General features: G+C 42.9%; 1 protein-coding gene across 2 annotated transcripts in view; it reads right to left on the bottom strand.

The window, feature by feature from the left end:
- Positions 1-1,333: 1,333 nt before the first annotated feature.
- Positions 1,334-26,605, bottom strand: part of BMPER (BMP binding endothelial regulator) — a 247,186-nt gene continuing 221,914 nt past the window's right edge. For both annotated transcript variants that reach the window (XM_042969737.1, XM_007078567.3), the window contains exons 14-15: positions 14,309-14,439; positions 1,334-2,755 (exon numbers count right to left, since the gene is read on the bottom strand). In XM_042969737.1, coding sequence (XP_042825671.1) covers positions 2,574-2,755; positions 14,309-14,439 — 313 coding nt within the window. In that variant the 3' untranslated portion in view covers positions 1,334-2,573. The remainder of the gene's footprint in view (positions 2,756-14,308; positions 14,440-26,605) is intronic.

Genomic DNA, 26,605 nt, shown 5'->3' with positions numbered 1-26,605 from the left:
TTTATTAAAAATATTTTTCTTTATTTTTTTCTACTATATTCTTTTCTTTACTTTTGTGTATATTTTTCAAATTCTATTTTACCCCCATCATCTCATTTTAGTCTACTTCAGTGTGTTCATTTTTTCAAATTCTCAAATGATTTCCTCCCCCCCACTTTTTTTCTCTAATCTGTCAAACCACTTTCAATACCCAGACCAAAACACACATAGGATCTAGCATCATCTATTCGATTTGTGTGTGTGTGTGTTTCATTTTTCATTTTAATTTATTTTAATTTCAATTTTTCTACCTCATTAATTCCTTTTTCCCTTCAAAATGACAAAACGAAGGAATTCACCCCAAAACAAAGACCACGAAGAAATGACAGCCAGGGATTTAACCAACACAGATGCAAGCAAGATGTCTGAACCAGAATTTAGAATCACGATAATAAGGATACTAGCTGGAGTCGAAAATAGATTAGAATCCCTTTCTGCAGAGATAAAAGAAGTAAAAAATAGCCAGAATGAAATTAAAAATGCTAGAACTGAGCTGCAATCATGGATGGACGCAGCGGTGGCAAGGATGGACAAGGCAGAACAGAGAATCAGCGATATAGAGGACAAACTTACAGAGAATACCGAAGCAGAAAAAAAGAGGGAGATTAAGGCAAAAGAGCATGATTTAAGAATTAGAGAAATCAGTGACTCATTAAAAAGGAACAATATCAGAATCATAGGGGTCCTGGAAGAGGAAGAGAGAGAAATAGGGGTAGAAGGGTTATGTGAGCAAATCATAGCAGAAAACTTTTCTAACCTGGGGAAAGACACAGACATCAAAATCCAGGAAGCACAGAGGACCCCCATTAGATTCAACCAAAACCGACCATCAACAAGGCATATCATAGTCAAATTCACAAAATACTCAGGCAAGGAGAGAATCATGAAAGCAGCAAGGGAAAAAAAGTCGCTAACCTACAAGAGAAGACATATCAGGCTTGCAGCAGACCTATCCACAAAAATTTGCCAGGCCAGAAAGGAGTGGCAGGATATATCCAGTGTGCTGAATCAGAAAAATATGCAGCCAAGAATTCTTTATTCAGCAAGGCTGTCATTCAAAATAGAAGGAGAGATAAAAAGTTTCCCAGACAAACAAAAATTAAAGGAGTTTGTGACCACTAAACCAGCCCTGCAAGAAATTTTAAGGGGGACTTTCTGAGGGGAGAAAAGATGAAATATATACATAAAAAAAATTGGGGGGTTTCCTATTGTCTATTATATCTAAATAAAGATGTTAAAAATTGGCCAATTTGAAGTTGATATAGCTTACTTATAAAATATAACACAGCACATCTTGAAAGAGAAAATGCATTGTTTTAAATATTGAGCCCTTTATTGACTACACTGTGGAACATAGTATCTTGAAATGAAACATTAGTGGGTTTTGTTTTGTTGACATTTTCATTTATTCAACTGAAAAAAAAAGTCAGGAAATTCATCTGATGACCAGTAGTAAACTACCTGTAAATTAGAGCAAATACAGAGACCAGTCTTTGTTTGGACTGATATTCAATCAACTGGTCAGAAAAGGCTTTCTTTTTGTAGAATCATGATGTATTAACAGTCACCAAATAGCACTGGGCTAGGAATTTCTAGAAATAATTAATGATTTTCATTTTACACATGGAATAGTCATAAAACATAGATGGCTTACATCAACTCATATTGGCCCATCCTTAATTGCTCTAAGATTCAGACAAATGGCTATTCTTTCATATGTTGTGCAAAACTTTCCCTAAATATCTGCTCATGCTCAATAAAACTGACATGTCACCCAAACATTCGTTAATCTCACTGCGACATATAAATGGACACATCCATCATACACACATGTATAATTAGGTGACTCAAGGAATATGCAAAGATGGCAAGAAACCATTCAATTCTTTGGTTATGCTCTACTGACAAATATATATTTCTTGGCAACTAGCCAATCGGTTTTGGAAATAATATTGGACCATGACCCAATAAAGTCTAACAACCTATCCCTTGCTTTACATGCATCATTAGGTCCTGTCACCAATCACCAGTCATCTCCCTAGGGCATACACTCCTTTCTTTGGAAGCATGAAATGCCCCTAGATAACTCTGCCCTTCTCCAGAGAAACACATTTTCCACTCAACTGCAAGTCTTGATTCAAAGCTAAAATTAATGCAGGCAGGCAATTTAGGTCTCTTAGAAAACTTCTTAGAAATGACAAATGTATGTGATGTTAAAGCCATCCAATATGTCTGCATGCTGCCTTATTAAATTACACACACCTGGCTTATTTATACAATGTATCCAATGGCTTACAGATTAGGATCCTAGAAATAATACATGTCTTATAGCAAAAAATATACATATAATAATCCACCTATAGTTTATATAAATGATGAAATGTTTCTGAATATATCTATATATCTATATATGTACACATATATACTCTGTGTGTATTTGAAGAATCAGCACACAAATACCGCAGTCCTTCATTGGCTCTTCCACTTCAGTGTCAAAGACACCGGATTTCAAAGTCTTAGGAGCAGAACAAAGGTCACCGCTGAGGACAAAGAACTGGCTTGATGCACCTTCCCTTGTGAAGGACCAGGTTGGCGGGACAGTGGCAACCTGCGATGCACGGCTTATTGCATGGACCGATCTCATTCCAGTTGTCACAGGTCTTGGCACATCCCGGGCCACAGGTATCATACACAGCTCCATGCTTACACTGGGTGGCTGAGAAAAGGAGACATGGGTGAGACGTGGAGAAAGAGCCACGTAGATTCAACCTCGGCCCAATGCCATTCTGCAGGCTCATGTCACCCACTGCACTGGCTCGTCCAAATAGCAAACATCCAACGTTCCTCAAACACTCTGGGAATCACCTGCCCTTGAAAAAACAACATCAAAGATCCACCTTCTGGGCTAGTGATCTTCAAAGTAAAATAAAATGGAAAGCTTTTTATTCCTAGGGAAGACAAACTACCCATTAGTGACGCTACCGGGAAGTCTATGAGGTTATTTGGTTATTGAGAACAGTATGAAAAATCAACTCCAAATTGTGCTTAGAGCTATCAAGTTGTGATAAATAGGAATATTTTGTGCAGCCCCTCAAATACACAGAATTACACATACAGGAAAAAAAAAAAAACCTACCAAGCTTACTGGAAATACACGACATATTTTAATCATAGTGATCAATTTGAGGCAAATTAAAGCAAGAGTGGGGTAAAACCAAATAGGGAAAAATGAGACGAGTGACTGGAGAGAGGGAAGTAGGTGGCTGTCTGGCCACAGAGAATACAAAAATGACGAGCTAGCCAAATCATAACCAATTTGCCATCTTTGTTTGCTTAGAGCTAGAATGATTCTGACAATATTCTAAGAGTTCCTGAAAACTCATGAATAGATTTGTCAGGAAAACAAACATTCTGGGAGTTGTATGACATACAAATTTTCCCATCTGAGTTATTTCCAGTGACAAAGAGGCCACCCTTTATCCTCATGAGTAGGAATGTTGACACGTGTAGGGATTTAGAAGAGGGACTTTCCAAGAATACCAATAACAATCTAACCTTCATTTGAAGTCGCTCCAAACAAATTTAATAACAATGGAAGAGTATCAGTTTAAACACCTCTATTATAGCTTATGCAGTTTGCAAAATAATACCTTGCAAAGATTGTAAAGAATGTAATTGTAAAACTGAAAAATAGGACTGGTTTTCAAGCAAGTGGGCCTTATATCGAATCTTTCAAATTATATAGAGTTATCACAGAACATTCATGTTTGACCATATCTAACTTACAATAAGGCTCCTCAAATACCCATTACACTAGTTAAACACAAATGAGAAAAGGGGTGCTGTGAAAAGAGTAGTCAATTATCATTCACAAGTTCTTCCATATTATTAAAAAACTGAACTGTATGAAACACAGAATTTTGAGAGACATCTGAGTCAAACCTACTTTATAATACTTGGCTCTATAATTATCATTTTTCTGTATAGATTTTAATTTCCATATTAAGCTTTGGCATTTCTATCCCTGTCCTAGTTGCCTAAGCTGTTAAATAAACTAAACTAACTGTTACCAACCACCTGTTTTGAACAAAGCCACTGTATACGATGCTTTCTTGTTAGAGATACACGACATGATATACCAATAGAGGGATGGGTTACGGGAAGCTATTGTCAGCCAATTATATTGAAACATCAAATGTAGTCTTATTGGTTCTATGCCTGACTTACTTTCCCCCTTTTGAGGTGTTTTCTCAAAGGTAACTTCCTATCCAAAACAGTAGCCTCACATTCTCGATTCCTTTTCCATATTTTTCTTCTTTATACATATCACTACCATTTCTATCATTTGTAACATGTTTATTCTGTCTTCCCTCACTAGAATATACACTCCTTCAGGGCAGAGTTTTCATTGAGTCTCCCACTGCATCTCTAGCTCCTAAAGGACGTTAGGTATGGAAGCCAGCAATACATACTTGCTGAAAAAAAACAAATGAGCTATGAAACAGATCTAACTACACCAGAGAGCGGATTGGACACTTTCCATTTGCCCCTCTAGACCTACTCTCTTTCTTTCTTGAACCTGCTCTACGTCTGTGCTCTGTGTTGATCTCTAGGGATGATTTCAACTGGCTCACTTTTGAATGGTGAACACTAGTTGGCAATTGGAGGAAAGGAGAAGAGTGAGGTCCAGTTGCTTATTTCCTTAGCCCTCTCCTTCTGGCATCACTGTGGGCCACTGCACCCCTCAAACAAATGCCACTGTTCCTAGTGAGTAGTTTTCATACTCTACAGAGCTCTCTCTGTCCCCACTTTCTGACAGTCAACCCCTCCCTTGCTTCCTTAGGCCCAGGAATGATAACAGCCTCTCTGTTATGACACAGGGTATGATATAATAAAAAATAAATATTTAGTCTTTGTCCCCGGTTCCTGGCACATAGCTCCTAAAGTCCATGGACTCTCTAGAGTATTAAGCATCTATTGTATGCTAATGACATGACTGGTGGCTAGGGGACCCTAGATAGCTTCAGGATGCGACTGGTCACCAGAAAGACCAAGGCATGATTAGAGGGTTGGCACTTTCAGCCCCACCGCCCAATCTCCAGGAAGGGGAGAAGGGGAGGATGTTGAGTTAATCACCAGTGGCCAACGATTTCATCAATCGTGCCTGCATAATGAAACCCTTATAAAAACTCCTAAATGACTAACAACAAGGTTCAGAAAACTTCAGAGCTGAAGAACATATCAGAGTACTGGGAGGGTGGTGTACTTACTCCCCTGGGACCGAAACTCCTATGTCAGGACCCTTCTGTCCCTTGTTGTATGCACTTCTTCATCTATTCAATGGTATCCTTTATAATAAACCAGTAATAGTAAACAAAGTGTTTTCCAGAGGTTAGTGAAATAGTCTAGAAAATTGTTAAGTCTAAAAGGGAAGGGGGATAGTAAGAACACCTCCCTCCCCCTGCTTTGCAGCCAAGGCACACAGAAGTGAGGTTAACCTGAGGACCCACTACTTGCAACTGGCATCTGAAGCGAGGGCAGTCGTGTGACACTGAGCCCTTAAGCCTGTGCAGCCTTGTGCTAATTCTGTGTAGTGTCAGAATTGAATTGAATTGCAGGGCATCCAGTTGGTCTCTGAAACTTTGGAGAATTGGTTGATATGAGAAAAAAGCCCCACACATCTGGTATCAAAATATTTTGAGAAAGAACAGTTCATTTCCAGGGCCCTGGGCTTTTCTTTGTTATTTTCCTACATCCTACTTAATCCTTTATAAGACATCCATCTATTAAACTTACTTCAATTAGTAAGTTTGAGTGTGCCGTTTTTTTTCTGCCTGGATCCCAAATGATACAGTAGATAAGCAAAAACTTAGTATTACTCATTAATGCTACATTCCCTAACATCACCTCTATAGTGTAACTGTATTAAGTTGCTTCGGCTTTTCATAATTTAATCATATTTCTTAGGCTACCAGGAACTGCCTGTAGCAAAGTCAGTCCTGAGACCTAAGCTCTGCCTTGATCTAGAGCCATCACCTAGCTTGGTGAATGTTACTACATCCACCCCAACTTCCCCTGTTCTAGACACTCCCCAACCTTTTCTCCCACCTCTCTTATCTGGGTGAGCTGTCCCTTGACTGTATTCACAGAGCACCCGCTGCCCACCTCCATTTCTGCGTTTGCAGCATGAGATTATAATCCTCTCTCCAGCTTAATCTATGCTACGAGAGGGAAAGGCTATTTTGTTTCTCTATTTTCGGCAATAGTGTGGTGTTTAACATGTAGTAGGTACTTAGAGGACCTGCATCGATATATGGATGAGTGAGTGGGTAGATCAACATAACTATTCCTTTAAATCTTGCTTGCTTTTTGGATAATCTTTTGGCTTTTGATAGATCCCTTCAAAGTTGTTGTTGTTGTTGTTGTTGTTGTTGTTGTTTTGTTTTTTGCTTTTCAGTGGCTAACAGAATACCCTATACATTGTATATGCCTAATAATTTGGAAACATCCTAGCTGAATACCATATTCACACACAACTATATCCGAGTGTTGTTATGTTTCCATGGACCAATGGTGTTCAAAATTGAAAATCAGTTTCATCAGGGAACTTCCCGATACCTGACAACCCCCTTAAAAAACCTAGCCCAGGTTATTTTAATACGCAGTCAGAATTGAGAACTAATCCTATAAACAACCCTCACATTCATACTTCAGTGACAGTAGAGACTCATGTCTTTTTAGCAAATGAGAAGGCAACTATTTCCAAAGGGGAGGTAAGTGCACAATGGAAGATCCTACTGTTTCCCATCATCTTGCACCTAAAACCCTACTGGAGCCCATCCTCAGCCTCAGAGTGCCCACCCTTCCTCATCGATGATTTTAGGTCATCTGCACAAGCACCCTTAACTCATCTCCCCACTGCCCCTGCTCCACATCTGCACCCATCCTTGATTGGCCATTCCTGTTTTCTGACCCATCTCCTCCAGGAACTTGCTCTATTCTTTGTCCTTCTCATTGAACATTAATCTCTGTTGGCTTTGCTTCCAAATATTACCAACATTTTCAGATCAACACTAATCTTTGACAAAAAAAAAGATTTCTTATCAGACTTACTTTCTTCTTCCTTTTACCTCCAAACTTCATAAAAGACTTCAGTCATTATATCCAATTCCTCTGCAATTAATCAACATGGGTGATCTGTCTTTCTTTCTCACCTACCACTTTACTGAAGCAGTTCCCACCAACATTTTCAGTCATGACTATATCCACCAGCATCCCCACTCTCCTATAACCTCTCCACAAAATATTTGGCCTTATTGTCTACTTTATCTTTGGACATTGAATTCTCCAGGCTCTTCTGCTAACACTTGGAGAACACCTCTCTCTTGGGCTTCTTTGCCTACTCCCCTGGCATTACAAGTTCCAATGACCTCCAAGACTCTTCCCCTTACCTTGTCTTGTCTTCTCTCTCTCTATCAGTTACTACAGTTTCATCTCTAATTTCTAGTTCTGATTCTCTTCCCAATCTATCTTATCATTTTCCAAGTCTTAATTCAAATGGCACCTCCTCCAAGTAGCTTCCTGGATCTCCCCCAGAATGTCCTTCCTCCCTCTGCACCCCACAGCACTTTTCACATTACAGTTATTTATTTGTTTTAATCCCCCATCTCCAGGGCAGCTGAAGTTCTTAATCAGAGAAGCTTATAAGAGTCCCCTGAGGATCTTTTAAAAGATATTTCTCAGCCCCATTCCCTGAAGACTTTTGCTCTCATTCTGCATTGGGGCCCAAGTAGCTATAGATTTTTAAATTCCAGGGGTCACTAGGACAATCATCCCCGGTGGAAGAGGGTAACCTGCCAAGGCCCAGGCTCCTGTGGGCAGAGTCCCTTCTACCATGACCCAAAGTTCTGGCACAGGGCCAAGCACACAGGAGCAGCTTATTAAATGTTAGTGCCTGTTGGAGGATGACTTAATCTTAATGATGCTTCATCCATCATCTCATTTCCCAGTGTGGATTACATTTGGCTGGCCTTGAGTTCATTTTCCACTCAGCTGCTTCCAGAAAGCCTCTTTGAACTCACTTCACCCTCCAGATACTTTGTTTCCCTTGAAACCGTGCAAAGATCACTTGCAGTAAGAAAACTTGATAGAATTTCCTCTTTCCTACCTATGTTCTTTCCTTTCCCCACATTCTCTCATAGACACAAGCTCTCCCATGTCTCATCCTCTCTCTGACCTCTCAATTCTTCCTTCTGGCTCTACCACTTAACTTCCTGATGCTCTGCTGTGACATTTCACCTTTGGCCAACTGAACACTGATTATTTCTCTCACGATCTACAGGGAGAAAGTAGAACGTAGAAAATGCAGAACCACTAGGGGGAAAAAAGGTCTTTTCTTGTTGAACAAACACCATTGCCATTTCCATTTCAATTAATAAACATCTCCCGCGTATCTGCCACGTGGCTGGCATTCTCTTAGGCCAAGGAATCAAATGTGAATCAGGTATCATCTCTGACCTCCCATTACAGGAGCCTGGGTTTACCACCGAACAGGTAAAGGTGGCCCATAAACAGATTTAAAAAAAATTTTTTTTAATGTTTATTTATTTTTGAGACAGAGAAAGACAGAGCATGAATGGGGGAGGGTCAGAGAGAGGGAGACACAGAATCTGAAGCAGGCTCCAGGCTCTGAGCTGTCAGCACAGAGCCCGATGCAGGGCTCGAACTCACGGACTGTGAGATCATGACCTGAGCCGAAGTCGGATGCCCAACCAACTGAGCCACCCAGGCACCCCTAAACAGATTCTTAATAAAATGCAAGAGGCACTATATCAGATCATGAGAGCAAAGTACCATGAAGGAGTAAGAGAGAGACATCAACTTGAGGTTAAGGGGATGTCAGCATCTAGGAAGACCTCAGAGAACAGAGCCCACTTAGGTCTTAAAAGGTGAGTAGCAGCTGTCAGACAGACTGTGGTGGGAAGAGCTTCCCAGGCAGAGAGAGGGCAAGTGTGGGATGCGGGCAACAATAAACTGCCCGGGTCCATCAGGGGAAGGGGGTCTCAATTTGGTAGGTGGGAGCACGGAATTTGAGGAGGGAGAGATGGGGAGACAAAGGCAGACAAGTAGGCAGGGGCTGTGAATCTAGGCAAGGGGGAGTCTTGGAAGGGTTTTAGTTAAGGGATGCCATGATTAGATTTGCCTGCAAATTGATCATCAACTGTTATATGATCCTAGAAAGTGAATACTGATTCCGACCCTGTTTGACTCTTCTGTGAATTCAATGTTTTTTTTCCATATATATAAAAGACAAAAGATATATTATTTTCAATCGATTAAGCATCTGGCTCTGGATTTCAGCTCAGGTCATGCTCTCGCGGTTGGTGGGTTTGAGCCCCATGTCAGGAGTACTAACAGCGTGGTCTGCTTGGGATTCTCTCTCTCCTTCTCTTTCTGCCCCCTCCCTCTCTTTCTAAAAACAAATAAATAAACTTAAAAAAAAATAAAAAGATAAAAATAAAACCTAACTGTGACCAACTTGAACATATGCATTTAAAGAAGGATTCATCTGGTTAAATAATTTAAAAAAGAAAAACCAGCCAACTACCAAAGTGATTAGGGTTGGCATGCATTTGTTCTCTAGGGGACACACAAGCAGACACTGTGTAATGTGTACAAGCAGCATTATGTGTTACTTCATGTGGTAACTCAGAAAAGCGCTGGGTGTTACCTTTATCAATAAATTCAATAAGCACGGCTCTGTGCCCTCTGGAACCCCGCTGCCTCCATATCCCCTACTGAGTGTTGAAGATCCCCGTACTGACTTTATCTCCTAATCCTTTACAGAAGGCACCCAGTTGGCCAAGGAGAAGCTCACTGTGTATAATTAAAGCCGTTGCTACAGCAAAGGGCTAGAAGCACCTGGAATTTATAGAGACAAACAGAGGAAAACCTGCTCATAGAACCCAGCAGGCTATCTGATGTGCTATAGAAAGACACACGCCACTTCGAGTATCCCAGATGCTTTTCCACTTATAAAATGCATTACTGAAACTGCATTACTGAAACAGTGCATTACAGCACTGACAATTAGTGTGGGCTACAGGGAGGTGTCAGGAAATCTGCTGAGAATGGCCAAGTAAGATGTGAGGGCAAGAGCATAACAAAGTTACGGTCAGAGACTACCAACTGACAACTATCAGTGATAAGGCACAAATGAATAGAAATCGGAAAGACCTACATAACAAATATTTGAGTTAAATTAGTTGATGCTTATGTAAATACGCAAATAAATATATACTCATATTTGACTATATTTTTCCACAGTGCTCTTGCTGGTCTGTTTTCATAATGATTAACTACAGAGGCTGTGAGGCAAATTTACCTGGGTTTCATTCCCAACCTACTCATTTTCTAGCTCTGTGGCTTGCAGCAAATCACTTAAATATTCCAAGCCTCAATGTCCTTATCCGTAAAGTGTGGGTAATAGAATGCTACCGTATAGATTATAATGCAGAATTAACAACATAAAATGTCATAAAAGTGCTAGTGTAGTCCTTGGGGCAAAGGAAGTGCTTAGAAAATGGTGAATGTTAATATAAACGGTCATTATTAAACTTTTATTCTAGACCTTTACGATGGTCCTTTGCATAGCATATTATATTCAGTAATTCACATGCTAAGCTTGAGCTCCATCAGTCCTTTTTGCCACACGCAGTGGGCATACGCTTTGTGCTAGTAGTCATGATAGTGCTAAAATCCGGGCTACATTTGGAAATGTCACTTGCTCATTCAGAGTTTCTTGCCTGGCTGGCTTCTTATTGGTTCAACCTCCAAGCTTTTTACTCTGGAAAATTTCTCTTCTCTGTATTAAGTGCCCTTACGTGCTGTCATAAGTCGAAAAGATCTGGAAGCTAAAAATAAGTAAAGGGTACTCTTATAGTCTTCAATATTCCAGATCAATTGGAAATGAATCCACTGAAAGATGCTGCATGTCTCCGTAAATTTATTTTTCATGTGCCAACTGTCAACCTGTGCAAGTTCATTGTGTGTGTGTGTGTGTGTGTGTGTGTGTGTGTGTGTGTAAAGGTTCCCCTGCAACTGCACAGAGTTATACTTCACTCAGATGGCTCCATTAATTTTAAGTGGTAAATGAAATCTTTCCAGAGCCATATTCCTCGTCCATTAGAAAAGTAATTTTAGCTCCTGAGATTTGGTCCCTGAAATCAAGGGGAATGCGTAGTCCTCAAATGGTGCACTCAGATGGTGCTAAGTATAGCTGTGGGCTGGGAAGAGAGGACTCCTATATTCTGTATCTAATATAAGCCTTACCACAGCACCACCACAGCTAATGAAGTTTATAAGTTTCTGCAGAGCCCTAAATTACAGCAGGATGGATGGATGGGACGTGGCTCCGTATATCTTAGTCTTTTTCTGATAGATTCAAGGGAAGGAGGACTCAAAGGAGAGAAAGGGAGCTAGGAATATTCAAGGTGTACTAAAAGGACCTGGTCCCACAAAAACATCACTTTTACTATGCTACCCCACACTGATGCATTAGGTGAGAGGTAAGCCATTCCATCTTACTTTTTAGGAGCCTCAACCACACCATGTTATTGAGATAGGGAACCTGAAGGACTCCATAAAAATCTATTTTTTGCTCCCTTTCCTTCTTCTATTCTTGCTAGGACCTGCACCCCTGTCCTGCACATGCCTTACTTTATGTCCTCCTTGTAAGGGATGAGGAGTTAATGATTTCTTTGGAATCTTTCAACACAATAGATAATACCTAAGGAATGATAGGGTGAAGCCATCATGTTCATATTCCAGATCACTGGCACTAGACATCTTGAGGATGCCAAGGTCCCCTGGCTTCAGGGGATACATGACTTATGATGGACATCAGGACACTGTCCTTGTTCTGACCAGTTCCTGTATGCCCAAGAGGACATGTGCAGCAGACCACAATCATCAGTAAAAACTCCAGACCCCTAGCAAAGATGAGACTCATCTTCTACTTCCTTTCTGAGTCTCCCAGATGCTCTGTCTGTATCTGCTGTCTCTGTATCTTCAATAAACTCTGCTCTCACTTTCTGCTGGCTTGAGTTTGCTTTCCATCCTGTGTGAAGCCAAGGACCTTCTTGGCTGGCCCTGCAGGACCCCCCTCTGCATCCTCGGACCCAGTGCACCAGGATCACCGTGAATTATTTTTATCAAATCAATACTCTTTCAGAAGGGCAACATTGATAGACATTCTTGCTGTAGAAAGTGAACTCAGATACAAAGACTGGACTTGGGTTTGCAGAGAAGAGAGCAAATTCCAAAACGGAAGTTAGAAGTAGGTAAAAGGGCTTAGTGCTTTTCATGGACACAGACAAGTGATTTTGTCAAGGGGCAGCTTGGAGAAGTTTTAGTAACCCCCAAATACCTGTCATCCTACTCCCTCAAAGCCACCCAAGTAGGCATAAAAATTAACTCAGTGGTTTCAACTCTGGCTACAAGTCAGAATCACCTGAGAAGTTTTAAAAGCTATATAAGGCCAATTAAAACAGGATATCCAGGCATAGGTTTCTTGTTTATCTTGTAAACTCCCTGGTGACTCCAATGCCCAGCCAGACTGAGACTCACTGGTCTAAGTAAACAAGATGGCCACTCAATGAAAACATAGCCTCAAGGCAATCCTTCTTGACCTCTCTTCCAGCCCGGTGACCTCCACCAATATAGACATTCTAGAGTTAGCAGTGCCATGAACTGCCTTTTTTCTAATATCAGAGCTAAGGTTATTAGGATTAGTGTAGAATTAGTGCAACCCCCCTGTGTCTTCATTCCAGGCAAATCTGGCCCTTTTCAGAAAAATGTCTGCCAACCCTTGAAGTAAGTGACAAATACTCAGCCATCTCCTCTCCAGATCTAATTAGCAGCAGTAGCTTCTATGAGGTAGACACCCTTTCAGATGTTTCACATACATATCACTGGTGCGTATCACTCTGCATCACAGATATTATTGTAAAATTCCAAAATATATCGGGAATCTCTTTTCTTCTCTCCTCATGTACTGCCTCCATCTTAATCCAAGTCACCATTGTTTGTTCACCACCACACTCCTGCCTGGTCACCTGCTTTCAGTTTGCCCCGGCCAATCTATTCTCTACACAGTAGCCTGGACACAGGGTGATGTTTAGAAAGCAGAATGAGGTTTGCTCAAAGTCCATCAGTGGCTTCCACTACTCTTGGAATAAAGGCTACCACCCTCCCAAGACCTGCAAAGCCCTGCACGATCCAGCTCCTGCTTCTACTCCACCCCCATTTTATGCTTCTTTCCCCTGCCCACCATGCTTGAGCCACACTGACTCCCTTCCAGTTCGAGAGCATGCTATTTTATTCCTGCTTTATGGTCATAAAATATGTTTCTTCTGCATAGAATTCTTGCCCTAACTCCCTTCAATCCTTCAAGGCTCCTATCATCACCACGGAGAAGCCCTCCCTTGTCACCATCTAAATAGCCACCCATTCCCTCTCCATTTGTCTTTTGTTGCTCTGCCTTATTTGTTTCCTACATCACACTTAACATACTTAGCCAGTATTTTCTTGTAGAGTTACTATTTTCATCTGGTTCTCCTTTTGGACTGCCAGCACCTCAATGACAAGGGCTTCGTCTCTTAAGCTACCAGAGTACTCACTGTGTTCAGCACAATGCCCAGCACGTAGACACTTTGTAAGAAATAATTCTTGAATGAACAAAGAAGTCCATTTTACAGATATCCAATAAGCTAATTAACTTGCCTGAGATCAAAGGACTATAACAAGTATTATAGAAATCTGTCTCTCAGAGGCAAAAGAATATTCTGCTAGGGTTTAACAATCTCTCCCTTTCTCACACAAACACACACACACACACTTATCCTGAAGACCTTAAATGACTGTAATCATCATGAATATTCTTTGCGCCACATATAACCTTAGCCACAGCTGTGATTGTCCGTGTGCTAAGTACATCCAGCTGATAGCTTGAGGTTGAGAGGATTTTGCAACAGTGGAAATCCTTAAATTGTTCAAATGTGCTTGTCACAAAGCATTTCTCTTAAGTGCTTTCTATCCTGCCTAGTGGGAAGCCCTTGTGTTTTATCAAGTTGCAATCCAGTTGGACTATTGATGGAATTTCCCTTTGGCCAAGGGGGAATGTGGCCATTCGTATCAGAGAGTCTCTTTCATTGCTATTTTGGGGATTGTAGTGAACTTCTGATGGATGGATCCACCGGGAATTTCTCACCTGCACAGTTCTGCTGAGGCTCCCAGTGGACACTGATGCCTTCTCTCTGGCAGGCCCGGGTATATGCCAGAAATGACTCGCAGTAACAGTTTTTATGGACTGGACATTCACACATGTCTGTCACACAGGACCTAAGGAACCCAACAGAAAGAAATGAACATGTAAAAATATCAAATTATCAAACACCGTAAGCGTGACTTGCAGGAAAGGGTAGGTAAGTGGGATGTCAAACACTGATTGGCCATGAAAGTTTGCTAATTCAGGTTGGAAATCTAAAAATGGCATAAAAGTTCTCCATGAAACCTTATTGGGTACCTCTGAAGAAGGTGATATTAGGTTCCCTTTCTTCTAGAGGATTGTCCAGTAGAACTTTCTGCAAAGACGGAAATGTGCTATAATCTCCACTGTCCAAAGTAGACTCCATGACCCATATCTGGCTGTTGAGCACTTGGGATGTATCTAGCGTGTGTGAGGAACCAAATTTTTTATTTGACTTAATCTTAATTGACTGGGATGCAAATAATCAATATGTCTAGCGGTTGCCATGTTGGAAAGGCAGCTCTTAGACTACAGTCACCATTCAAAGTGCTGCCATTTTGTGAATAGCTCTAATACAAGAATAATAGTTTCTACTACAATATAACCAAAATAGTGCCCAGTATGATAAAAGTATAAGATCCCAGGGCTTTCTGAAGACATACAATTAAGATTCACTTTGGCAATATCTTAGAATCTTAGTCTCTTGAGAAACACTGATGCTCATTCTTTAGAATGTGGGGTGACAAATTCCAAATAAAGCAAAACTTCCAGGCCTCGAATTAGACCGAAAGATAAAGAAGGTTGAGCCAAGGTCTTCATAGCTTAAGTTTAATTTTTTTTTAGTGTTTATTTATTTTTGTGAGAGACAGAGATAGGGCATGAGTGGGGGAGGGGCAGAGAGAGAGGGAGACACAGAATTAGAAGCAGGTTCCAGGCTCTGAGCTGTGAGCACAGAGCCCGACGTGGGGCTCGAACTCACAGACCATGAGATCATGACCTGAGTTGAAGTCAGACGCCCAACTGACTGAGCCCCCAAGCGCCCCTAGCTTAAGTTCAAATGTGGAAATGATGGGCCAGGACATGAAGAGAACTGAAATAGGCTTCAACATAAACCAACAAATTTTCAAGCATGTTGACCGCAAAGACACAGTGATGACCTTACGTTGGTGTGTAGTATTATCGTTTACAAAATGCTTCCACATGCAGTCTGTCACTGAGTGCTACATAGGACAAAGCACAGTCCCTATTTTATAAGTAAATAGGTCATTTTACAAATGAATATATGGGCCCAAAGTCACGTTAAAAAGAGGCAAAAGGGTGGACTAAATTACATCCCCTGAGACTACTGCTCTTCCTGTTATTCCACAGGACCACCTTCATCTTCACCTTCCAGCAAGTTTACTCCCTAACAATTCTGACTTAAAAGTAATGCAAGAAGCCCTCAAGATTAAGAACATGAAGCTACCCTTATTTTTTTCATAACCCTTGCCAGCCAAACCTCTTCCTTGCAGAACCAAATTCAAGGCTGAAAGCAAAAACAATTAATAATAATACTTAAGATTACAAACAGCACGGATGATCTTGAAAAGTGACCAGAATATGATAATCCACTGTGAATATGCCAGCATTTTCTCTTGGCATGGGATGTGTGTACACATCTGATTACAGAGAGCAGCCAGCTAGCTGTGCGTAAGGGCTGGAGCGCTGCCTGCTCCCAACAAGAATTAAATGGCATAAACCATATTAAAGAATCAATAGACTCACCATCTCCCTGCAAAGGTATTACAGCCCAACTCTCGAGGACACAGCCTTGGAAATATGAACTAACAGGGACAAAAGAGGAACAGAACTGAAACCTAAGGAGCCTTCTCCATGTCATTAAGTGAGAAATTATTTGGTGACTGATGACTTAAGACAGAAAATTATTTGATGACTGATACAGGACAGGAAAACAGATCTCTCTCTTCTCCGGAATAATCAAGACTGCGTATCTTCATACCTCCTCCCACGTGCATTACAGAAATCCCATGGAATCCTGCTCACTAGAAAACCCTTTCTGGTACCCGACACCACGCTGTGCCTTTAAATTTGTGCAGAGCCTCCAGGCTTCTGACAAGGGCAAACGAAAGCCTGTTCTTAAAACTACGACGGCCTCTAAATGTCTGACTATGAACCCTCCTGAACGCCACGATTGCGATTGCCTTTGTTGTTTTGATTTTTATTTCAGACCAACCCACACCCGTCACATTCCGGCGCAGACTTTACATTACGGCCACATTTGGGCTGCTGGTGCTGACCTCTCAGCCCACCTCTGCTTCACTCCCAGGACTTCTGTAGTCCACCCTTTTCCCTGGCCCATAGGGTGTGGGTCCCTTTCTCTGGCATGGCTCCCATTGATGTGACGGGGATAGAGTGGGCGCCGAGGGGGCCTGGTGGAATGACGGTCCTTGTGTGGGAAGGAGATGGTCTCCACACGAGGAAACGTGTCCCCCGATTTGAAAAAGCATCTAACGTGACTCTGTAAAATTGTGTGGACAGTAAACAAAATTTAATTTGGGTGAGGGAAGTGAATGTTTTCCTTCTTTTTTATTTCTACCGGTTGTCTTAGGAAGCTATTTATACAATTTAAAATAAATTGCGGGCAGCTACATCCAATTCATCGAGACTGTTGGGAGAAAATGAGGTAGGCACGCATTTAATGTTGAAGCACACATTTACTAATCACTGCATATAAGTATTCCACCTCCACAATATGCCACTCACTACGCAGATGCAGTCAACAATGTATCTGCCCTTTAAAACTAAGGACGACTCGAGCTTATTCTATTACTTGGCACTCATGAGGAACAACATTTGAGGAAAAAGCATGTGTCAAAGCCACCCATCGCTTGAAATATTTCACATATATTTAAAGGCTTGAGAGATGTGTTTTGTCACGGAAGTTAAAACTACAAGATGTCTTTTTTTCACTTGTCAAGCTGATGAGTTTTATACACAAAATTGTACCCAGGGTTTGTGAAAGAATGGAGAAATAGATGGTCCCTACTCGGTGGGCAGAGTATGTAATTGTTAGCTCTCACATCGGGCATTTTGCCGTCGTCAGCTCTTACGCGGACTGTCTCATCTAGTCCACACGGCAATGGGACGTGAGGCAGGTCTTATTACTGGCCCACTTAACATCTGGGGAGACTGCAGCTTGGAGGTGTTGGCTTGCTCAAGGTCACATGGCTGATGACAGATCTGGAACTGCAAAACCAGGGCTGTACTTCAGGGCCTTCTCATCTCAACACCCATAGTAATAACGACGACTGCATTAGAAGATCTTTCTAGGGGACAATTGGGCAATAGTTATAAATAGCCCTAAGAAAGTTCCTCCCTTTGGCAGGGAAATTCCGCACCCAAGAAAATAGTAATGCATGTGGACAAAGATTCTATAGACGGGGGTTTTCATCATAATGCTATTTGAAATAAAAAAGAAGGCAGGAAGATGGCCTGTAATAAATTGCCTATATATTGCCTAAATTGCCTATAATAGAGGCCTAGTTAAATACATTTAGGTGACCTCTATATCCTGCAGACATTGCAATGATGTTCTGGAAATACATTTTAAGATATGAGGAAACACGGAGGAAATATTGACTGAAAAAGCAAAACTGTGCTTCAGTATTGCGTGAAAACAAATAAGAAAACAAAAGTAACTGAAAACAGATATGGCCAAATGTTCACAGCGGTCTCTAAGTGGTAGAATTGTGGCTGTTTTTATTTTCTTCATATCCGAATTTTCTATAATAAACACATATCACTTTTCTAAAATGATAAATCAACAAAAAGAGTAACATGAGACATATTAATATTTCAATCAGAATTTACGGACTAGAGTGAGAAAATAAAGAATAAGGAATGGGAGGAAATTAAAATATCCTTTTGTAGGTCTTAGTTGCTGAATATTTCTCCAGCTAACATTTTCCAGTCTGTACTGGTCTGTGCCTCCGACTCAGGTGTTGATTCTATTCACCGTGTGTTATTCTAAGACTCCCACCTCATTGGTCTACTGACGCTATGGACTTGACATCCAGATGGATGGAATGGATAATGGGATAATTAGGTATGCTTCTGCTGGAAGGAATTTATTAAGAAGAAGGAACTTATTAAGAGAAGCAAGCATCCTCAAATGCACTTCAAATTTCAGGGTTGGGCAAAGCAATTGTTATTCAAGTGTTCAATTTGTGTTTATCACACTTAATAGTTCAGTATGAGAAAAAAATCTAATTTATGACACAGTGGAATTGAATTTTTATATGTTAATGGAAGATTGTTGCTCTTCCCCTAGTCCGTGTGCACCAATACTGCGCATTTATATTCATGTTATAGGATGTGTAGGAGAATTTTATCACTCTTAGTAGTTAGTAAGATTTATGGCTTTGGTTTCCCTGCTTTCATGGCATTATTCTGTCCCAGTTATGTTCTGTTCGATGTTGAGCTCCTGGTCAGGAAACACAGCTGCCCAGCGCTCCAGGGGGAAAACACAGGTTGCATTACAATAGAGCTTTTCCAGGAAAGCTCTACAGGTAATACAGAATAAAGGCCCGCCTATGCAAGCCGTTTAAAGCAGGCTTTCTGTCACAGGAGCTTATGAATGTATCTAGAAATGATGTTCTGATTTATCCACCCTGCTCCTGGCACCTTTCCTGACAGCAGAGAGGTACAGGCAGGATTCTTGTTCCTTGGGGCACACGTAGCTGTGCAACGCAGTGACATGGAGACAGGATGCCAAGGGGCACGGCAGGGTGCTCCCGAGCTGGTGCCGTGCCGGGCAGCACTTTGTCACACACCAGCTGCCCCCTTCTCTAATTATTTCATGTACGGTTGTCATGTCTCAATCAGACTCTTCAAAGGCCTCTCCTCACTGCGTCCAGCACAATACTGTCAGAACCCACCTGGGGTCAGTTCCCTCCCTGAAACCCAGCTTATCTAATTTACCTGCAGGGAAGCTTGCACCATCTTCTCCCCTCCATTAGGTCACAACCACTGCCTCGTGCAAAGCTCTAGAAAGAAGCCACTAGCCACACGGAGCTGTTTAAGTGGAAATTTACATTAACTACGAGGAAATAAAATTTTCAATTCACTTCCTTAGTCACGTTTCAAGTGTTCAATGGCCATGTGTGGCTAGTGGCCACCATGCTGGACGGTGCTGATCTACACAAGTTCCGTCATGGCAGAAGGTTCTAATGGATGGTGGTACCAGGAGTGCAGCTCCATCTGTGTTGGGAAACCATTCCTGCTCTCCTCAGAGAGGTTTGTAGATGTAGTGATATCAAGATCACTCACTCCTACTCTTACTGGGCACCTACAGAGAAAGTTCAAATTCAAGGTCACTGGCGATCTAGATCATCCCTTTTTCCTCCCCACCCATTCTTTTACCTGGGCATAGGGAATGTCTCATTAACCCTCAGGCTTCCTTCCACCTAGCCATTCCTGCCTTGAATGTGCTTCCTTCTCTTCCCCACTGGAAGAATCTGATGTCTATCCTTTAACATTCAGTTCAGCTGCTCCATGGCGCTTCCTGACTGGCCCAAGAAAAGTTAGCCCCTTCCTATTGGGTCCTATCCCCTCTACATCTTTATCCTAGCACATACCCTCTGAATCCTAATTACCACTTCCTCTGTGCGGGGGGGACTATATCTCGTTCATCCAGCCAAACAGTGCTTTGAACAGGCAGCTCAGTAAATATGTGGTAAATCACCCAAAGAGTGAATAACAGTCTGATAACTTTTGCCCAGCTTCCACAGGGCCACAGTTGGACACTGATATTTGAAGAGCGTGAATTCCACCCTTGCCCCAATCCTCGGCCAGTGCCTAACCCAGCCCTCCACCTGGGGCTGCTCACCATAGCAACCTCTGAACTAAGCTGCTTCCACAGGAACCTTGCATTTTCATTTTCAACTTCTTACACTCCTCTGCTGTATCCCAGGGGATTTTCTTTTTAATTTAATGAATGGCAGAATAAAGAATTTGATCAGAGAAGTCTGCCTTCATGACACACTTTCAGAAAAGCATATATTCAATATCATAAGAACAACCTATAGCTCTTCGTGTTATTAAAAAGGCAAGCCTCCAATACTGCTAAAATCAAAACATCAAACATCTCTCTGCCTCCTAGCAACAGCAGACCGAGTAGTTTTCCCTCTGCTTTTTCTGGCATGAAGGCCACCCCTGTCAGAGAGAGGTAAGCGTGCATGCGTTGGCTACCCAGAGTTTTGAAAGACATATAGATTAACCATTGGGAACTCTCCACACTGCTTCTCGGAGAACAGAAGGGCAAGCCAAGAGTTGCCACAGCCAGCACCATCTGGGAGCCAGAGGCAGAGCTTTGGCTCTCCCCTCTGCCACCGGGAAGGGTCTTTGGCTGTACTACGTTGTTCTATTTGGAAATCAGCCTTCCTGAGAACAACAGTAGAACATGGCTACATCTGGACGATCACTAGAAAACCACACTGGGGTCATATGGCTTTCCTTGCTCCATGTATCTAGGAAGTTCACAGAATCAGGGGAAAGCATCTCAGGTTGGTTAGTGCCTGGGCATCCCTGGGAAAAGGGGAAGGGAGAGAATTCAGGAAATAGTCCTGGCTGGGTGGACAGAAGTGTGTTTAACTACCAAGAGACTATCAATAGAGACTATTAATAAATCCACTTATACTTTAATCCTTGAAATTCTGCCCCGACCTCCCTAACCTGAATTGCATGGAAGTTACTAGAGGAGGTAGTCATACGAAGGCATAGCCATGCCACATTAGACCTAAGAAAATAACTTCATCCCTGGCTTTCTAGTGCCTACATCTGCTCTTCTCAATACTACGTGGGCACCCTCAGCAATTCACATAAAAACAGCATTTTGACATAAAAAAATAGGGCCAAAAGATTTAACAGTGGGACACATGAGGTTGCTTTATTGAGGTGTTAATAAGCGTGGGGAAAACTTGCAGAGCCAGCTGGTAGGGAGTCTGTACTGCTCCTTCCAGATCCTCCCTGAGCCAGCCATAGTTTGACATCATGGTGGCTTAAATATTGGTGAGGATATCTGATATCAAATATTGGCTTAGCTATTGGCTCTATGGTTGCCTAGGTTTCCAGGATAGCACAGCAAGGCCAGGTATTTCTGGATGAGCTTATTTATTTTACAAACTCGATCTAAGGAGACGGGGCAGGAGAATCTGGGAGTCTACTTGTTTCTCTGGTTGTGGATACTGAACTTATCTGCAATCCAGCCTCATTAGGTCTCCCACACAGACCCACATACATTATACCTTTATTCCACTCCTAAGTGTGAAGAAGAATGAACTCATCGAGCCCTGTTTGTTCAGACAGAGGCACAGACATGAACAGAGGGACGCACCTTCAAACTCCAAATGATGTAAAGTGTATTCTGGGCCGGAAGTCAGTGCAATGGGATACTGAAGACTAATTCCATGGGGGTGGGTAAGGGTGTCTAGAAGTCTTTGCAGAGTAGGAGAGACATGGGAACTGGGTCGTGAAGGAAGTGTAGAATTTTGCTTCATTACAGAATGAGCAAAAGGGAATTTCAGGAAAAAGGAGGAGCCTGATTAAAAGCAGAGTTTCCAAATCACCAGATCTCACATTTGATGCTCATGTGGTCCAACCTCGGATAGTAAAAAATGAGACAAGACAAAAAGCCCATGGCAGTCACACAACCTGTTTCTGAAGACCATGTTTCCTCACACGGCAGCACAGCAAGTCTGTTGTTAAAACATTTCTTTCGGGGCGCCTGGGTGGCTCAGTCGGTTGAGCGTCCGACTTCGGCTCGGGTCACGATCTCGTGGTCCATGGGTTGGAGCCCAGCGTCAGGCTCTGGGCTGATGGCTCAGAGCCTGGAGCCTGCTTCCGATTCTGTGTCTCCCTCTCTCTCTGCCCCTCCCCCATTCATGTTCTGTCTCTCTCTGTCTCAAAAATAAAATAAAATAAAATAAAATAAAATAAAATAAAATAAAATAACAAAAAACATTTCTTTCTTTTAGGGATCCAAATCCTCATAATTTCCAACCTTACTTGTAGGTGTGACACTCATAGGTGCCACACAGAATCAGTCAGCGTGCTTGTGCCTGTGATGACTTCTCAGTTATCTTCCTGAGCTCCCCCATCGGCCTTGGGCGTTTGCTCTGCCTTGACAAGAATAAAAATCCGACTACCAAAGTAACAGGGAAAAACCTACTGAACTGCTTTCATAATTATTCACAATGAACCCCTTTTCTTGATTGCCTGCACTCTGTTCTTGTCACATATACATTGCCTACTTATATGTATGTAGTTCCGGTTTAAAACCTAGGGACTCTACATTTTTTACCTAATTTACACTCTCTAGATACTGAAAAATATTGATTGCTTTAACTCTCCAAGGTTATATTCCCCAGGAGGCAAAAGGTGCTACCTGCCTGGCAGATAATCTGCCTGGCAGATTCCCCAGGAGGCAAAAGGGTGGCATAGGAGTTCCAGAAATGGTCCTCGGCCTTGGACACCTTTCTAAAGCTAGAGATTGCTTTGTGGCTAACACAGCAGGCACAGAGACTCCCTTTAAAGATAGCAATGCTTATGATTTTCCATAGATGCCAATTTTAACAGGAATCCCTTACACTTGCTCTGAGCAAAGACCAAACAATCATCGTGCATGTTCTGGAGCCTGAAATATTTCCTCCTTTGATAAAGCCATCTATAAGACCATCTGTGGAGAATATATTCCCCACGGCTCATAGTTAAGTTTTCTTGTACCTTATGGCTGGGGAAGGTGTGTGCACCATCCTGCTATTTGCTGGAGAGACTAACATGGTTAGAAAACACTCCTCTTGGGAAAAAATGAGATATTTTTGCTAGAGTATGAAACACTGGCTCCACAGAGGGAAAAGATGACCATGATTAGCAAACATTTGCTAGGTTGTCACTCTCCCAGGGATAACTCATTACTTCAGTTTGGGCAAAGACGTCTAATAATCCAGCCAGGGAGAGAGGAAGCCTGGTCACTACCCCCCTCTAGTGGCTGAGAGTTAGAGTGCCAAGTAACCTTAATTCTTATTCCAACATTTGCTTCTTAACTCTACTTTTTTGAGGGGGAGGCTGACTGATAAAGCAGAACATAAAAATGGCTGCTCGTCAGAAAACCGATTACTTTTCTCTTAAACATGTTCAACTCATCACTGTCACGTTCACTGTAAAACAACCGTGAGGCTGGCTGGTGGACTAAATCCCCACATAATCTAAAAGTCTCCTGGTTTTCTGCCACAGAGGCTAGAAGAGCTGAGGCACTCCCTGCCAGAGGGCAGGTGAGGTGGAGCATTGGTGGGAAAAATCTCAGCTTTTGTACTTTTTGCAAAATCTCACTTTACTCATGCACTGGATCTAGCTTCACATACTCTGTTTTTGCAAAGACTCTCAAATACAAAAGAGCACCCGACCCTGCACCTAAGCAGGAGGTACCACATCTGAGGTGGTAACACAATCAGAGGCCAAAAGCGCAGCGTGTTGACAATGTTCAGCCATGTTCCTGCTTCTTAATTAGTAAAATGGTGGAATCACTGTAGTACTGGCATTCTAGGACTCTATCTAAATATGAACTTGCCCAGCCCTCAGCCAGCCTTAACACTAGGTGATATTCACACTTGGAAGATCTTCCAGAAAGAGAGATCGCTCTTTACCGAGAAAAATCTCCGGGCGCCTGAGTGGCTCGGTCTGTTGAGCGTCCAACTTTGGTTAGGGTCATGAGCCCACATTGGGCTCGCTGCTGTCAGCGCAGAGCCCACTTCAGATCCTCTGTACCCCCCCCTTTACTCCTCCCCCACTCACGCTCTCTCACTGTCTCTCAAAAATAAAGAACATTAAAAACAAAAGAGAAAATAAAGTCTCAATATCTCTTCTGTGCGGCAAGCCCAACTCATTCTATTTCTACCCCCGACATAGACTCACATCACCTTTGAAATCGTTCCATTCAGCTTGACAAACACTGTCTGCCGTGTGCAAAAACACAGGCCGGGCTCGGTGGAAATGTAGAAGGAAAGAAGACCCTGCCTTCAGCTTGGGACTTTCACAGAGTCATGGGGAGGGCAGGGCGAGACTGGGCAAGGCCACAGGCCGCAGGACTAAGGAGGCTCAGTCTGGGGCTCCTGTGGGTGCGGGTCGGCACTCTAGGGGGAGCTCCTCCTTCAGCCATGCTCCCAGGGCACCCTGCTCATCTCTGGACCCTGGGGGAGAGGAAAGTGCTCCCACAGGACAGGCCATCAGGGAGTCCGCAGAGGGAGGCAGCAAGGGGCAGCAAAAAGCGCTCCGGAGTTCCCACACCTGTGGGAAACCCCGCCTGGGTTACTTGGGGCACAGCCTTCTCCCTTTCTAGGCCGGTTTCCCCCGCATCATCGCTCAGAGTGTTCTCAAGAAAACAGACTGTCCGGTTGTGACAGAGGAGAGAGAAATTCATCCGCACAGCCGCATGCGGGCTAGCGGTGGGCGCCAGGCAGAAACCAGGGTCTCCAATCTTTGCCCCGCCGAAGCGCAAAGGGAGAAGGGTGCGTAAGTGGAGCTTTGTTTTTTTTCTCTCATTCCAGGGTGGCATCCCCCTCAGCGCCATCCTCGGGGACTCCCAGCCCCAGCAGTCCTCTGTGAAATCTTGCCATTTTTGGCCCAGCGTGCCGGGACAGGTCTGCGGGTCTAGACCACGGCTGCCTGCTGAGGGGTATGACTGGGAGCGCGCCGTCACAAATTGGCAGTGAGGAAAATCCAAGGAAGTGAAGGCGCCCAGCATCTGGAGGCCACGCCCCAGCCATATGCAGCAGCCACCACCAGCCCAGATGCTTCAAAGGGGCCGATCCTTCCAGAGGCCTTGTTCACATTAGGCGGTGGAGGCTTGCCAAGTCCACAAACCCTCCACTACGTGCGTTAATAAAAGGGCAGAGTGGTGGCCACGCCCCCCAGAGGATGCATCGCTGCGGTGAACTTTTTCAGATGCTGGGTGCCTTTCATCAAGCATCTTCCTGCTTTGGGCTCCACGGCAAACCAGTATTCACATCCAATCACTGCGCTGGGATGGGGGTTTTTTGTGCTCCATACTCTGTGCAGCTTGGCTGTATAGGGAAAACTCAGTCCATAAGACCTAAGAGGAGTATTATTCTTGAGGGGCCCACCGCACCCTCATCAACGCGGGATGGCGCGTGGCCATTCTCAAATCATGGAAAAGAGATTCAGAAACCAGACATTCCCCAAACCCAAACCATAAACACCATGGACCAACCACCTTCTTGCAGCTTCCCACCCTCTGCTAGAATGATAGCATCCTCATATAAGCCCCAGAGAGATGGAAAGTGAGGCCTGTTTCCTAGAAGCAACTGAGAATATTGCTTTGAAAGCCCCGGAATATTCATAGCCCTGAAAGTGGAAGAAGTCGGGTAAGGCAACATTTCCTCAGTGCCTGCTGTATGCCAGGTGTGTTGCTTATATAAGCACATATAATTTCGACTGCAAAATTTTTAACGGAAGGGGGAACTTAAACCCAGAGAGATCACAGAGTTTTTTTAAACGCCACACTGGTAGTAAGTGACAAAGCTAGGTCCATGTTCTTTTTCCTACAACACACTGCCTAATACAACACATGCTGTTTCCCCCACCCCTTCTCCTGGTTAGAACCTACTTCTCCTTCAATATGCAGGCCAATAGCTTTCTCAGGGAAGACTTCTGAGATCCCCAAACCAGTGGGGTTGCTATTAAACATTCTCATGGTGTTCTTGAGTGACCCGTGTCACAGCCTGCAACTATGTTCTTGTCTGATTTATCCCTCACTCCATCCACATCTCTATCCTCCCTCCAGGAAGGGCAGGTTTTATTTGCCATCTTTCACCAGCCCTGGTCAAGAGTTAAGGCTCAAAACCTGTTTTTCTGAGTGAATCATTTATAGATGTTTATACAGGCAAGGCAAGATAAAGTGAATTCTAAGATGACAATGAGAATGAGATGGTTAAATGGCCTGAAAAAGTTTCAAGGAGGAGTGAGCATCCCATGGATTTAAGTACAACCAACGGCCAAGGGGAAGAAGATCTGGAAACAGGCCACTGGATTAGGCAACTAAGAGGTCAGTGATGTTCTTAGTAGGAATAGTTTCATGGGGCAGAGACAAAAGTATTGAAGGAGGAAAATATATGAGACATTGAGTGAATACCATTCTTTCAGTAGGTTGGCAGTAAAGAGGAGGACATAAATGGGATGATAGAA

Source organism: Panthera tigris, chromosome A2 (assembly GCF_018350195.1).
Source record: "Panthera tigris isolate Pti1 chromosome A2, P.tigris_Pti1_mat1.1, whole genome shotgun sequence".
Taxonomy (NCBI): Eukaryota; Metazoa; Chordata; class Mammalia; order Carnivora; family Felidae; genus Panthera; species Panthera tigris.
This window is presented reverse-complemented; position numbering and strand designations above follow the sequence as displayed.